Source organism: Phyllobates terribilis, unplaced genomic scaffold (assembly GCF_046119375.1).
Source record: "Phyllobates terribilis strain yellow unplaced genomic scaffold, ASM4611937v1 Scaffold_5__5_contigs__length_657084704, whole genome shotgun sequence".
NCBI classification, from domain to species: Eukaryota; Metazoa; Chordata; class Amphibia; order Anura; family Dendrobatidae; genus Phyllobates; species Phyllobates terribilis.
In genome coordinates this window covers 373893234-373908526 of record NW_027362765.1, presented here as the reverse complement: position 1 = coordinate 373908526, position 15293 = coordinate 373893234, and the positions used below count along the sequence as shown (strand labels likewise).

At 48.7% G+C, this 15293-nt stretch overlaps 2 protein-coding genes across 2 annotated transcripts in view; one reads left to right on the top strand and one right to left on the bottom strand.

Annotated features, from left to right (window-relative positions):
- The window catches only part of LOC141273224 (trypsin-like), a 423731-nt gene that overhangs the window by 304487 nt on the left and 103951 nt on the right, over positions 1 to 15293 (top strand). The window lies entirely within an intron of this gene.
- On the bottom strand, positions 4425 to 7668 carry LOC141271185 (trypsin-like). Its single transcript, XM_073681280.1, has 5 exons — positions 7536 to 7668; positions 7209 to 7362; positions 5936 to 6189; positions 5023 to 5159; positions 4425 to 4673 (listed from the first exon to the last, which is right to left on the bottom strand). The coding sequence occupies exons 1-5, from the start codon at positions 7600 to 7602 to the stop codon at positions 4524 to 4526; spliced, it is 762 nt and encodes a 253-aa protein (XP_073537381.1). The 5' UTR covers positions 7603 to 7668; the 3' UTR covers positions 4425 to 4523.

Here is a 15293-nt window from a genome sequence, read left to right as displayed (position 1 = left end):
TCGGGCCTAGGGAGAGAGGCCCAGGAGGAGAGCGAGGAGAGGAGAGAGGAGCAGTGGGACAGGCTCCAGTGGACAGAAGGGATCCCAGGGGCATGGTGAGTGCAGGATGCCACCCATGCACCCGAATTCACACTGACGTGGAGGGATCAGGCCGCAGAAGGGGACCGGCCCCAAACTACTGGAAAACAACCAGGCTCAGCTATCCAACCGGAGGCTGCAGCATTTTCAAGGTGTTTCAGCCAAAACCCACAATTACATCGCTGAAAAGGTGGCCACATAGGGTCCAGGGGACTGAGAGCAAGTCGCCCGACAAGGCCCGAGGCCACTGGCTTGGGACACTGATTGTGAGGTGCAGGGCAGGAGGGTGAGAGCCAGCGCAGAGAGACGACCTGGAAAGATACATAGAATGGGGTCCCGTCCAAGTGCTCCTGAGATACCTGAGAGTTTGCTGGATCACTATCCCGGTGTTAGAACCCTCCTGTTAGTTCTTTTTCTATTTTGTTGGTCACATGACTTTCTGCCTATATAATCGAGTTTCGCCCTTCTGGCCTTGCTGGACTTCAGTGTTACATTTACTCTTAAGCTAGCCAGGTGCCTTGTACCTAACTCTGTAGTTTGCTTGGTCTTTGGACCACTAGTACTTTTTGTTTGTTTGTCTTGGATCTGCTACAATTTCTGCTAGGAGGTGTCCAACTATATCCCAGTCCTTAGTTCTTGTAGGGAACCCTCCCTTATATCTATAGGTCTGCGTTCAGACTAGCCGAGGACTTAGGCGGGTCTGTTCACAAGGAACAGGTCCCCCGCTGCATTGTAGGGAATCAGCTTAGTCCTATTGTAGGGACAGCTTTCCTATCTTTCCTTAGTGCTTGTAGCAGCTCATAACACCCGGAGGACACAGGATGACGTGGGCAGTTGCACACTGGTGACTGTAACCTGAGGAACTTTACAACTGTGAGTAAAACCTGAAGACTGCACTCCATTGTGTCCTTGAATAATTGCTGCGCCAACACCTGCCTTGCACTACACCAGCAACATCTATAAAATCACCATTTACTGCCCTGGAGCTAAGCTCTGCCTGTGGAGAGCAGCACCAACTCTGCTGCATCACCATAATCTCCAGTGGATCTGCACCGCAGCGGCGGCCCCATATAGCTGCATACCACAGGTGGCGTCACGAACATTATCTCTAAAAACTTTATTCCCCTTTTCTTTTAATTGACCGCCCAGGGTCACGGACCGGATCCCTGCCACCGTGACATCCCCAGCACCGACTGCCCCGGCTACCGAGTACCCCACGACCTCACCAGTCACCAGCGTCTCATTATGTCTCTGGCGCAGGCGACGGTCCACACGGATTAACAGAGAAATAGCTGCCTCCAGTGTGGCTGGTGCCTCCTGTAGAGCTAAGGCATCTTTAATCTTCGCAGACAATCCCTGATAAAATTGACTGCAAAGTGCTGGGTCATTCTACCTCATATCGGTGGCCCACCTCTGAAACTCACAGCAGTACTGCTTTACTTGCCGGTCTCCCTACCGGAGGTGACGTATTGTGGATTCGGCCAGAGAGACTCGGTCAGGATCATCATACACATGACCCAAGGCAGGCCTGACATTAGCGCTTGGCGCACCCGGGCAAGTGCCGGGGCCCTGAGCAGGCAGGGGAGCCCACTCACCGTCGGGCACCCCGGCGTGCTATGGGACCCGTGAGCCATGTGGTGTTGGTGCCATCACCCACCCCCCCAATTGTTCAGGGCCCTGGCACAATACTTACCCCTCCGCAGCAGCTCCGGTCTCTTCCGCGGCTGCTGCACTGTGACATCTCAGGTCAGAGGATGCGGTGACGTCTTTACACTGCCCTCTCTCCTGAGCCGTCACAGCGCAGAGCGGGAAAACGCCAGCGACGCTGAGGAGTCTGGAGCAGCGGCAGTAGGTGAGAAGTGAGGTATTTGATTTTTTTTATATGTATGGAGGCATGGGGCATTATATGGGGGGGTAACAAGTGACATCCTGCATAGGACATTATATGGGGGAAAGTGACATCCTGCATGGGGCATTATATGGGGGGTGACATCCTGCATGGGCCATTATATGGGGGGGTTGACATCCTGAATGGGGTACTATATGGGGAGGAGAGGTCACATCCTGCATGGGGCATTATATGGGGGGTAGAGGTGACATCCTGAATGGGGCATTATATGGGGGAGGTGACATCCTGCATGGGGCATTATATGGGGGGAGTGACATTCTACCATTATATGGGGAGTGAAGTGACATACTGTATGGGGCATTATATGGGGGGGTGACATCCTGCATGGGGCATTATATGGGGGGAGTGACATCCTGCATGGGGCATTATATGGGGGGAGTGACATTCTACCATTATATGGGGAGTGAAGTGACATACTGTATGGGGCATTATATGGGGGGGTGACATCCTGCATGGGGCATTATATGGGGGGAGTGACATCCTGCATGGGGCATTATATGGGGGGAGACAAAAATCCCAATGGCTGAAATCAATGAATAATGTCTTGCGAACAGTCATTTCTCTGCTTTGAAAGATCTGATTCTGATTTTTTTTGCTTTTTCCTGCTCCTTTTAGTATGCTAAAAAGGGTTCAAGAGTGAGTTCAGCAAATACCTTAAAACATTTGTGGTATATGAGAAACAAATTGGTTCCCAATGGCTGATATAAATTAATAATATCATATCGGACGAACAGTCATTTCTCTGCTTGGAAAGGTGGGATTCTGAATTCTTTTACTTTTTCCTGCTCCTTTTAGCATGCTAAACAAAGGTCCAAGAGGGTGAGCTGAGATCTGTTTGAGTTCAGCAAATACCTTAAAACATTTGTGGTATATGATAAACAAATTGGTTCCCAATGGCTGATATCAATGAATAATATCATATCGGATGAACAGTCATTTCTCTGCTTGGAAAGGTCGTATTCTTTCACTACTCTGCATGGAGCATTATGGGGGGGCACAACCTGCATGGGGCATTATGTGGGGGCCAGTATTCTGTATGGAGCATTGTATGGGGACCAGTATCCTGTATGGAGCATTATATGGGGACCAGTATCCTGTATGGAGCATTATATGGGGGTCAGTATCCTGTATGGAGGGTTATATCGGGACCAGTATTCTGCATGGAGCAATATATGGGGCCCATAATACTGTATGGAGGACTATTCTGTCCGGTCTCCACTGTGCGCTGCGAGGATTCGCCGGTTTCTGAGCTTTTGTAGAATTTACAATAGATATCGCTCATGTAATGTAAGAAGTGAAATCTTTGCATTGTACTATATATATTTATCTTCGGTATCTGTGCATCATGAATCATGTTATGTGTTAAAGGGACCCACTGAGACTCTTTCGCCCAGGGCCCACAAAAACCTTGAGCTGGCCCTGACCCAAGGCACGAAAAAACTCAGTCCATAGCGGTAAGGCACCTGCGGGAAGAGAGAATGCCTAAGCCTGAGGATCACCCTGTAGGAGAGAGATTACTATTCCAAGCCTCTGCTCCTCCGAACCTGAAATGTGGGGATGCAACCTAAAATACAACTTACAGGCCTCCCTGAAGGTTACAAACTTGTTGCGCTCCCCAGAAAACCTGTCAGGTAAGGCAATCTTAGGCTCCACCCGAGTTTGTGGAGGTGTAACAACCCCCTCAGTGGCTATGGGGACACTGTCTGACTGCCGAGTGGAGGTCTGCCACTTCTAACATGAGTTGCTGCAATTGTCCAGCAAAAGCAGCAATGGGGTCCATCTTGGGCCGGAAATTTTTTTAAAGGTCAGTGATACTGTCACGCTGTAAAGGGTGAAACCGGGAAATGGCTGAGTGCTGGGACCCGCTCCAGTCCCTGCCACACTAAGGAGGACCTTTACTTTCCCTTATCTCAGGGGTACCTCTGATGGTGAGAAGGCCTGAGGCGCCAGTGTCTCCTTAACTCCTGCGCAGGCCCTGACAGTGACCCCCTTCCCCCAGGGAGGAAGATACTAAAATATAATGATACTGTGACAAGACAGGGAGATACAGACAGGGTAAACAGAAATAGCAGTCTCAGGAAATGTTCACTTAGCCACAGAGCAAACACAAGGGAGTTAAGGAGGGGAAACCAAAAAGGAGATAAAGCAGGTAAACACGCAGCAAAACAGCAACCATGATAGCTAAGTAAAGCTCCAAGCTCCTATACACAACGCTCCTCCTTCACTCTCCAAGTCAAGCAGAAGTACTGATCACTGACACTCCAGGAATTCAGAGCTGAGTCTATATAGAAGGCCCAGTATGTGAACTATGCCCAGAATGCTGCAGTTCTCTGGAACCTCTCTGTCGTGGTAACCCCGTGACACACTGTAAGATATTCAGTTGATTTAAATGGAAAGGTCTTTTAACTTTCCCGTGCATTAAAAACCGAAGCTGTGATTTGGTTTAACTTTTTAATGGTCGTGAACTGCCATGAAATTGTGAATTACAAAAAAGTAGCAGAGTTAGAGAAGATGACAATCAGAAGAGGGAAAATGTTTAGTTGGCAGCAACTGTGCTGGAGATCCAGGAGTTGTAGTTGCAGACCTTGGTGTAGACACCAGGATAGTCCCTGAGGGCACAGCCGTATCCCCAGGAGACAATACCCTGGAGCTGTCCATTGCAGACCACGGGTCCACCAGAGTCACCCTGAGAAGATGCAAAGAGAATATTACATTTTCATAGATCTACTGATAAATAGTATCAATATTCTAAGAGATGGGACTAATAGAGAGGGGAATAAGCCTCCACCAGAAACCTTTGGTGACATCTTATCGCCCCTGAGGATAATGTATCAGACAAGTTAAAATCTATTTGTCTGACATCTGACGTAGGTAAGTCAGCCATACAGACATCCCATACCCCATACAGAATACATTTGGTTGATCCTGCCAAAGCGGTGAATTCAGCCAATGTTAATCTAATGTGTGTGATCGTCTAATAGTCCCCAACCTAGGGTTACAAATGTGACATTTATGAGATTAAAAAGCCACATTACCTGGCAGGAATCTTTGCCTCCTTCCAAGTATCCAACGCAGATCATGTTGCCGGTGATCTCTCCGGGGTAGGCGTTGCTACACTGGGCGGCAGTCAGGACGGGGGCATCCACACACTGGAGGAGGTTGGGCATGTTTGCTGCAAGAAAATTATCATTGAGTTGGCTGATATCTCCATGATTACTGTGTATAGTAGATGTTTCCTCATTCATAAAAGTCAACTAAAAAATGCTTCTCCCAAGCTGGGAAAAGTTGAGAAAAAAACTGCTAGAAATGTGGCATTGTGTGACCTCACTAAAATACATTTTAAACAATTTATCGATACACTTCCATTCTACAGTTTATACTCTGGATAACTAATAAAGTCCTACAAAAGTCTCATCAAAGTAAATTATATTCATGGTCTAACAGTATTGGACATCTGGGTTGGTACCAACCAACGAAAGAACTACGGCAAAACCGATTGACCCTCTTATAGTCAATGATATCTGTTGAGCACCATAAAGCCAATCTTACGACCTAATAGGTCACATGGTGGTAAAAGTGATCTTGTCCTGTTTGGTAACCAACTTCTAGACTTCCAGAAAAGAAAGCAAAAAAAGAAAAAGTTTGGTGTGGAAAAGATTCTTGAAGTTCATGATGCGCAGTAGAAATGTTCCTTTTGTTTTTTTTTTTTAAGAAGATAGAATTAAAAAATTTACACTCGTTAAATAAAAATAGATTTAGAAAAAAAAAACATTTCACTGTCTGGTTTTATTAAAAAACAATATATAAGGATATGTTCTCTTCAACTCCAATCGAAGGCTTAGCCATTAAGAAACTACAACCTTTGTCAGCAGCTCCTACACATTTTTTCTTCTGTTAAAACAATATTACTACATTACTATGAAATACTTTATTTTCTTCATGACTTACTTCCACTGCTGAGGGTGTTGCCCCATCCGGAGATCAGACAGCTGGTGCCGGCGGCAGGGCAGCCACTGGGCAGACCAATAGGCTGGACGTAGGAGTTGACGGAGGCGGCAGAGGCCAGCTTGATCAACATGATGTCATTGTCCAGGGTCCAGGAGCTGTAGCTGGCATGTCTGATGACTCTGGCGGAGTTGATGAACTGCTCGGTACCTTCACTGACAGCGATGTTGTGCTCTCCCAGTCTGACCTGTACGCTCCTGGAAGAAATTTGTTTCTTTTTTTTGCTTTTATTCTTTTTCAATAAGTGTTAATAAATTTAACAAGGATGTAAAATACATTAGTGCTTTTCTTTGACATTCCTTAACAGTAGTATTATGCTGTATACTAAGAATTCCCATATTACAAAGCTTAAATGGAACCTGTCGCCATAAAAATGCAGACCAATCTGTAGGCAGCATGTTGTAGAGCAGGAGGAGCTGAGCAGATTGAAATATAGTTTTGTGAGAAAATATTCAGTATAACTTATGTTTTAATCATTTCTGGGATTTTTGGTCCAGTGGGTGGGATTATTGGTCCAGTGGGTGGTCCTATCAGTGACTGACAGCCATTTCTGTAGGCATAGAAAGAAATCTGTCAATCACTAAGGATCGCCCATTGGACTAAAAATCTCAGTAAATAGTAAATGATTAAGAGACGGATTATGCCAAATCTTTTCTCAAAAAAAACTATTCATTAATCCATGCCTGCAGATTGGACTGCATATTCATGGTGACAAGATCCCTTTAATAAAAAAAAAATACAAGTGAGATCATGACACTTATACTTGTTCTGGAAACCATCTTCCCACCAAAATCCTGGAATCTTGCCAACATTTTAACACACTTTACACTATAAGTACTATGCCCACACTGTCAGTTTATTTTAGGATCTTGTCCTTTGATGGTCATAATTGTTATATATGATTATAAATATGGAATATGACCTTTGGGTCCTCACTAATAATTAAAGCTAAGACTAAAGATTCAGCAACATTTTATTCCCACAAAATTATTTTCTGCCAATATACTCTATGGAACTTGCGACAACTTCTCATATGTTATTGATGTGATATTTTTTGGTGAATATGACGGCAAATACACCATTTAAGCAAAAAGAAACTGGTGTCGATACCACAATTGCTTTTTATTGTTCCACAATTAAGAATAGTAAACAATAATGGTTAAAAGTTGTTAACGACTTAAATAATTCAGTTTTGGTCGGAATTAAGGTGACTTACGACTTGTAGCAGTGAGCGGCGGAGATCACCCACAGGCTGTTGATCAGGGATCCACCACAAAAGTGGTAGCCGGAGTACAGGGACACCTGCCAGGGGACGGAGTTCTTGCCGCAGGTGTAACCTCCTACAATCTTATCATCATCCTCAAAAGCAGCTGAGAACATTACAAATAAACAGGTTTTATGTTATTCACTCTGACGTCTCATGAGTGTAACATAATTAAAAAGTAAAGAATATGATCATAAATATCAAAAATCCTCATAAGAATCAATAGAAAATAAATTATGAAAATGAAGAATGGACTTCTGAAGGAATCACCGGACTCACCAGCTGCTCCGAGGAGCACACAGATCAGGAGAAGTTTCATGATGGATCCAGAATGAGTATGGAGCATAAACCACAGATATTTATACCCAAAAAGCTATCAGCCATCAACCTCCTCCTCACCCAAGAGAAAGTTAATCATTATCTATCCACATAACTTAAAATATACATATAATCTGTGGATGAAGGTTACTTTGTTGGGAACGTTGTTCTGACCTTTTGAGTAGATACAAACTTGGCTGATAATTTTTCATCCTGTTTTTGTCTTAGGTTGTGTTCCAGTAACTGATATTTGTAGGTGCGTGATCACAGCGTGGTACATATGGGAATGTTTGCACATGTCTCACCACCATATTTGCATAGTATCTAGTGCAGATCCATGGCAGTTTCACCACATCTGACCATGGCCGAATGTATGTGTTCTAAAATTATTCTTTAATCATTTAATTATATTTTCAGTAATGCTATGGCTTTGTCACATTTATTGCTTCTTCACCTGTTAACGCCCAATGTCGATAACGTATTCCATGGTTAGTTGTGTGAGATACGTTTTCATCTGAGATTAAAGAAGTTGTCCACTACTAGGACAACCCATTCTCAATCTGACTGTTTGCCCCCGTTAAAATAAAAACACTTATATTCACCTCCTGTGCCGGTGCCATTCCAGCGATGTTGGCACTCGCTCTCCCAGGGCTCATATGAGGTTGTTACGTCAGGGGAGCTCTGCGCCCAATCAGCGCCAGCTTCACTGTTCCCATTTTTGGCCTTATTTTCCTCCCTCAAGCATATCAATGAGGAAGAAATGGAGGGAATTATGGAAAATATAGCATATCCCTCGTCATAATCACAGCCTGATGATATTTCCTCCTATAACAACACTATCAGTTTCCGTCAATATTCTGCACAGCATGGCCTGGCACATTATTATTATTATTATTAATATTATTATTACAATTATTTGTTTTTAGAGCACCATTGATTCCATGCTGCTGCACATAAGAAGGGGTTAAATACAAATTACAAATATAAATTACGATGAACAAATTAACAATGACAGACTGATAGAGTAGGGAGAGGTTTCTGCTCTTGCAGGCTTACAGTCTTCAGGATAATGGGGAAGAAGAGAGTAGGTTGGGGGGTTGTGGCAGCTCCTGTGGTATTGAGGTGGCAGGGGGTCATTGTAGGCTGTAACCTTTCTTGAAGAGATGGGTTTTCAAGTTCCGTCTAAAGGTTCAGAGTGTGGCGGATAATCGGATGTGTTGGGGCACGGAATTACAGAGGATGGGGGATACACGGGAGAAATCTTGGAAGTGATTGGGTGAGGAACGTATGAGTATGGAGGTGGAGAAGAGGTACTGGGAGACCCAGAGATTATGTGTCGGAATATATCAGATTAGTTTAGAGACATATGGAGGAGACAGATTATGGATGGCTTTGTAGGTCAATGTTATCAGTTTGAGTTTGATATGTTTGCGAATTGGGAATCAATGAAGGGATTTGCACAGGGGAGAAGCGGAGGAGTTGCAAGGAGAGAACTAGATTAATCGGGCAGCAAAGTTAATGAAAGACTGGAGAAGTGCGAGAGTGTTAGCATGGAGGCCACAGAGGAGAATATTGCAGTAGTTGAGGTGGGAGATGATGAGGACATGCATTAACATATACTGTAGTAGATTGAGGTTTGAGGAAGGGACGGATTCTGGAAATATTTTGGAGCTGAAGGCGACAGGAGGTGGTGAGAGATTGGATGTGGGGTTTGAAGGACAGGGCAGAGTTGAGGGTTACTCCGAGGCAGCGGACTTCCGGTACTGCAGAGATCATGGTGTCATTAATTGTGATAGATAGATCAGGTAGGGGGGTTAGGTGAAATGGAGGAAAGGTTATGAGTTCAGTTTTGTCCACATTGAGCTTTAGGAAGCGAGAGGAGAAGCAGGAGGGAATGGCTGATAGACACTCTTGGATTCTGGACAGCAGAGAGGTGACATCTGGGCCAGAGTGGTAGATCTGACTGTCATATCACAAATGAGTAAGAGGGATAATTTTGGCTTAATTTTTTTAACACCTTTACTCCCGAAGGCTATTTGCATGTTAATGACCAGGCCAATTTTTACGATTCTTACCAGTGTCACTTTATGAGGTAATAATTCCAGAATGCTTCAATGGATCCCACTGATTCTGAGAAGGTTTTTTCGTGGCATATTGTACTTCATGATAGTGGTAACATTTATTTGATATGACTGACTTTTATTTGTGAAAAAATCTGAAATTTGGGGAAAAAGTTTTAAATTTTGCAATTTTCAAACTTTGAATTTTCATGCTCTTAAATCAGAGAGATATGTCACACAAAATAGTTAAGAAATAACATTTCCCACATGTATACTTTACATATGTACAATTTTGGAGCCAAAATGTTTTTTTATTAGGAAGTTATAAGGGTTATAAGTTGACCAGCGATATCTAATTTTTCCAACAAAACTTACCAAACCATTTTTTAGGGACCACATCACATTTGAAGTGACTTTGAAGGGTCTATATTACAGAAAATACCCAAAAGTTACACCATTCTAAAAACTGCACCCCTCAAGGTGCTCAAAACCACATTCAAGAAGTTTATTAACCCTACAGGTGTTTCACAGGAAATTTTGAAATGTGGACAAAAACAATGAATATTTAACTTTTTTTCACAAAACTTTTACTTTAGACCCAATTTTTTTTATTTTTGCAAGGGTAACAGGAAAAAATGGACCCAAAAATGTGTTGTTCAATTTCTCCTGAGCGCACCGATATCCCACTGTAACGGGGCTGGGAGGCGGAACCTCTGAGCAACTATACAAGGGGGCGGTCCTTGTAAGGAAGCGGGTGGCTCCCAGGGAAGATGGGCAGGTAATTGTAGCACCCTGAGGATTCGGCTGCTACAGGGGTATTGCACCTCAACCCAGAGGTGTGATATTCCACTCCCGGGTGAGGAAGGAGTGTGGAACTGAGCTCAGATAGACTGCATGCACTACATACATCCCATTCCAGAGGAGCAGGCCGACGGCACTCCCACTTAGAAATGTGCAGGTGCGACCGAGCCTGTTCCTGGCTGGAGTGGGAGGGGGGAGGAACATCCCATGTAGTGTAGGGGCAGATAGGGGGAGCAGTCTGGGTAGTGGTAGGAGCTCATTGGGTGCTGGTCACCTGAGCTCACACATAGAGGGATATATAAGGAGGGCACCAACTAGGATCAGGGTCAGACGCAGAGAGGAAGTCAGATGCAGAGGACAAGCCTGCAGCAAGAGAGAGAAAGAAACAACAGCCCTGGAGAGAGAGTGGAGTGCAGAAAGACCCAGAGGGGGACAAAGAAGGGACCCAAGAACCCAAATAAGAACACCGGGTGAGGAGTCAGCAGAAGGGTACCGGAACCCAAGCTGGTGGGGGCAAAGACATTCCCCAGCCAGAGACCGGAGACCGTGGGCAGTGTCTGTCACGGTCACCCACTACATTCACCCTGAAGGCACACCACATGGAGGGTCAGGGAACCTTAGGCCAAAGGTTGCCCAACAGAAGGCCCGAGGGAGCTGGATTTAGGTGAATCACTGGTGGGGACGGCTGAAGAAAGGACAGAGGGAGAGCTCAGGGCCACGCTCCGGACTTGTTTGGGGGTTGGCTGGATCCAGGACCTGGTGGACGCAGCACGGCTCGGGAGGTCACTTGGAGCTAGAGTGACCAGGAACATCTGCAGTAAGTAAAGACCCTTAACTGCACAACCCGAGTCTGTCATCATTACCGGCTGCACCGCACCACCACAACCCCCATCCTCTGCGCCTGTCCCCTCTGAGGCTATACCCCTCCCGTTGGGGGTTATCCCACCAAGCTGCGCACCCACCATCAGCCTCAGCGGACCCTGCAGCAGCGGCGGCCACAGTGACCGCATCACAACGGGTGGCGTAGTCGACACAACGAACTTTAATAACATCAGTAAGGACTGCCACATAACACTGAGCTTGACGCCCTGGGCACGGGACCGGGTCACAGCCGCTCGGAGACTACAACCCCCCCCCATCTGATCCGGTGCCGGGTATTCCCCTCAAAAAGGAATATGTCCCAGGGGGCGCGTCAACTTTGGCGTAGTCGGCAGGATTACGTGCCCGCAACACCCGGGTACTGCGTGCCTGAAGAAAAGTGCAAGTTTACCTCAGAAAGAAGACTCCTGCCGGTTCCGGAGGGTCCACGCCATCGGACTCCATCACCAGTCGTTTCCCGCCGATTGTCCGCCATTTCCAGCTTGTTCCCGCCATCTGCAGAGTTTCCCGCCACTGGGCGACGCTTCCCGCCAAAACCGCAGATTTCCCGCCTTGGAAGAGCAGCGGACGCCATTATGGGCGTGCCAAAGGAGGGCGAGAGGCCACCTCCCATCGTGGGCCGGGACAGAAAATGGCGCCAAAAGTGGAAACCGCCCCCACCAACAGAGACTGTGATGCTGGAGGTGTCTGTCAGCGTGAAAGAACTACCCCTGGAGCTGACAGTCACCGAGTTGCCCCGGGACCGCCCTCGAAGTGGGAGGAGACGAAAGAAAAGAGCAAAGATGGGTGTCGCTTGGAGCAGTCTAGAACGAGCGCACCCGGAGGCGAGGTGTCCAGAGCAAGAGCACCCGGAGTCGAGGAGAGAAAGAGTAGACCCGGGAATGGAGCGGCAGCAGAGCAGCACCGGCCCGCTGGCCAGGAGCCTGCCGGAAGAAGAGCAGAGCAGCACCGACCCGATGGTCAGGAGCCTGCTAGAGTCAACAACCCCGCTAGGCTTAGCGGAGATCCTGGCGCAGCTTCCCCGAGATCGGGAGTGCGCGCGGAGTGCCCTGGAGGGCCTCGCGGGAAGGATGGCCCGAGTGCAGAGGGAGATCCTGGCGGAGTGGGGCCGGGAGATGGCCCAGCAAGCTGGAATCCGCCCACGGAACCCGCTCCCTTGGAAGAAGACACCGACTACCTCTGCGGATGACGCGGGAGGACCCAAGGCCGGAGACGGCGCCGAAGAGGGAGCGAGACGTATGGCAGCAGGTAAGGGGGATGCCTATACCCCATACCGGAAGACCACCCACCTGCCCCAGCTCCCCGTCGCAGAGCCCGAAAGTCCCCCTGCCGTACCCGAGACCGCCATGACACCGCCACCGACTAGGCCCCGACCGGAAGCCGCCGTCGCGACCTCAGTGACGTCACGCGTCGTGACCCGGAGCGTGGCGCAGGAAGAAGAGCCTCCGGCCTGGTCCCAGGGCCTAGCGTTTCCGGGCGCCGCATCCAAAGCAGAGCCATCTACCTCCGCGGAGCCTCCGGCCTGGTCGCAAGGCCAGGTAACCCAGGGCGCCGCCGTCCTAACGGTGCCCTTCACCTTCCAGGTGCCCCAGGCCTGGCCGCAAGGCCTGGGCAACCCGGGCGCCATCACCACCGCGCCCGCGCCCGTAATACCAAGGGTGCCACACCTGGGGGAGGACCTCTTCGGCCAGCTCACATGGCCGGACGGGCGGCCCTTCATCTGGCCCGAAGGGTACCCTGAGCTAGAGCGGCAGCAAAGACTAGGGCCCTTGTGTGAGCCCCTGATCCCGGCTCCAAAGCCCGTGACTCGGGTCTCGCCTCCACTCGAGGAAGCCCAGTTCGTGTGGGACCCCACGGGAGAAGATTTGATGGGGTTCACCGGAGAGACTCGGGCAGCTGCAGCAGAGCGTACCGAGTGTTGCCGTCAACAGCTGGCAGAGTTCAAGAGAGAGCGGGAGGAGAGGCGGGCCAGAGAGCAATGGGCCCGGACCCGCAGCGCGGAGCAAAAGAGCCGGACCAGAAGGGACCCCCGTGCAGCAGATCGTCCCCGTACCATCGGGACGGTAATAAAGTTTAATGCGCAGCATGGGTGGGGCTTCATAAAGGACCAGAACACCATGGGTGACGTCTTCGTTACCCGACGGGATGTCGAGTCTCACCTGCCAGAGGGTCACAAAGGCCGTGACCTCTACGTCGGTGACGAGGTAACGTTCACCCGGCACAAGTGTGCCAAGGGACCTTATGCCCTCCACGTGCACCGCCTGACGGAGGAGGAGTTGCGGTGTAGGGAGGAGGAGCCAGAAGACCCGGACGGGTTCAAGGCTAGAAGGTACTATGACTGAAATAGTACAAAGGACTGTATATAGTTACCTGTCGGGGTACCCAAGTAACCGTGGCTGCTTTAAAGTTTAGTCCCCGTTGGGACCAGTGAACTGTTTACCTGTGTGACCCCTTCCATACCAGGCTGAGGACTGTGAGCAGCCATCCCTTTCCCTTTACCTGGCCGGGGACTGAGAACGGCCAAAATTTCCCTGTACATAGTTGCGCTTCCTAAGGCGCCCCCTACCGGTTTTATATGAGAAACTGCTTTTCAAAAGACTGTCGCACTTTACCTGGTCACGAGTTGCACGGTGACCAGAGGAGGAAGAAAGAAAGAGACGACGAGAATGTTATGATGATGTTTATATGAAAAAGTTTATATATATATAATATTTTATATGTTTTATATGTTTATAAAAATTTGTATGTTTTGGTGTTTTTTGTCTTTGCAGCCCGAGGTTGTGCTGTGATTTACCAGGGGGGAATGTAGCACCCTGAGGATTCGGCTGCTACAGGGGTATTGCACCTCAACCCAGAGGTGTGATATTCCACTCCCGGGTGAGGAAGGAGTGTGGAACTGAGCTCAGATAGACTGCATGCACTACATACATCCCATTCCAGAGGAGCAGGCCGACGGCACTCCCACTTAGAAATGTGCAGGTGCGACCGAGCCTGTTCCTGGCTGGAGTGGGAGGGGGGAGGAACATCCCATGTAGTGTAGGGGCAGATAGGGGGAGCAGTCTGGGTAGTGGTAGGAGCTCATTGGGTGCTGGTCACCTGAGCTCACACATAGAGGGATATATAAGGAGGGCACCAACTAGGATCAGGGTCAGACGCAGAGAGGAAGTCAGATGCAGAGGACAAGCCTGCAGCAAGAGAGAGAAAGAAACAACAGCCCTGGAGAGAGAGTGGAGTGCAGAAAGACCCAGAGGGGGACAAAGAAGGGACCCAAGAACCCAAATAAGAACACCGGGTGAGGAGTCAGCAGAAGGGTACCGGAACCCAAGCTGGTGGGGGCAAAGACATTCCCCAGCCAGAGACCGGAGACCGTGGGCAGTGTCTGTCACGGTCACCCACTACATTCACCCTGAAGGCACACCACATGGAGGGTCAGGGAACCTTAGGCCAAAGGTTGCCCAACAGAAGGCCCGAGGGAGCTGGATTTAGGTGAATCACTGGTGGGGACGGCTGAAGAAAGGACAGAGGGAGAGCTCAGGGCCACGCTCCGGACTTGTTTGGGGGTTGGCTGGATCCAGGACCTGGTGGACGCAGCACGGCTCGGGAGGTCACTTGGAGCTAGAGTGACCAGGAACATCTGCAGTAAGTAAAGACCCTTAACTGCACAACCCGAGTCTGTCATCATTACCGGCTGCACCGCACCACCACAACCCCCATCCTCTGCGCCTGTCCCCTCTGAGGCTATACCCCTCCCGTTGGGGGTTATCCCACCAAGCTGCGCACCCACCATCAGCCTCAGCGGACCCTGCAGCAGCGGCGGCCACAGTGACCGCATCACAACGGGTGGCGTAGTCGACACAACGAACTTTAATAACATCAGTAAGGACTGCCACATAACACTGAGCTTGACGCCCTGGGCACGGGACCGGGTCACAGCCGCTCGGAGACTACAACCCCCCCCCATCTGATCCGGTGCCGGGTA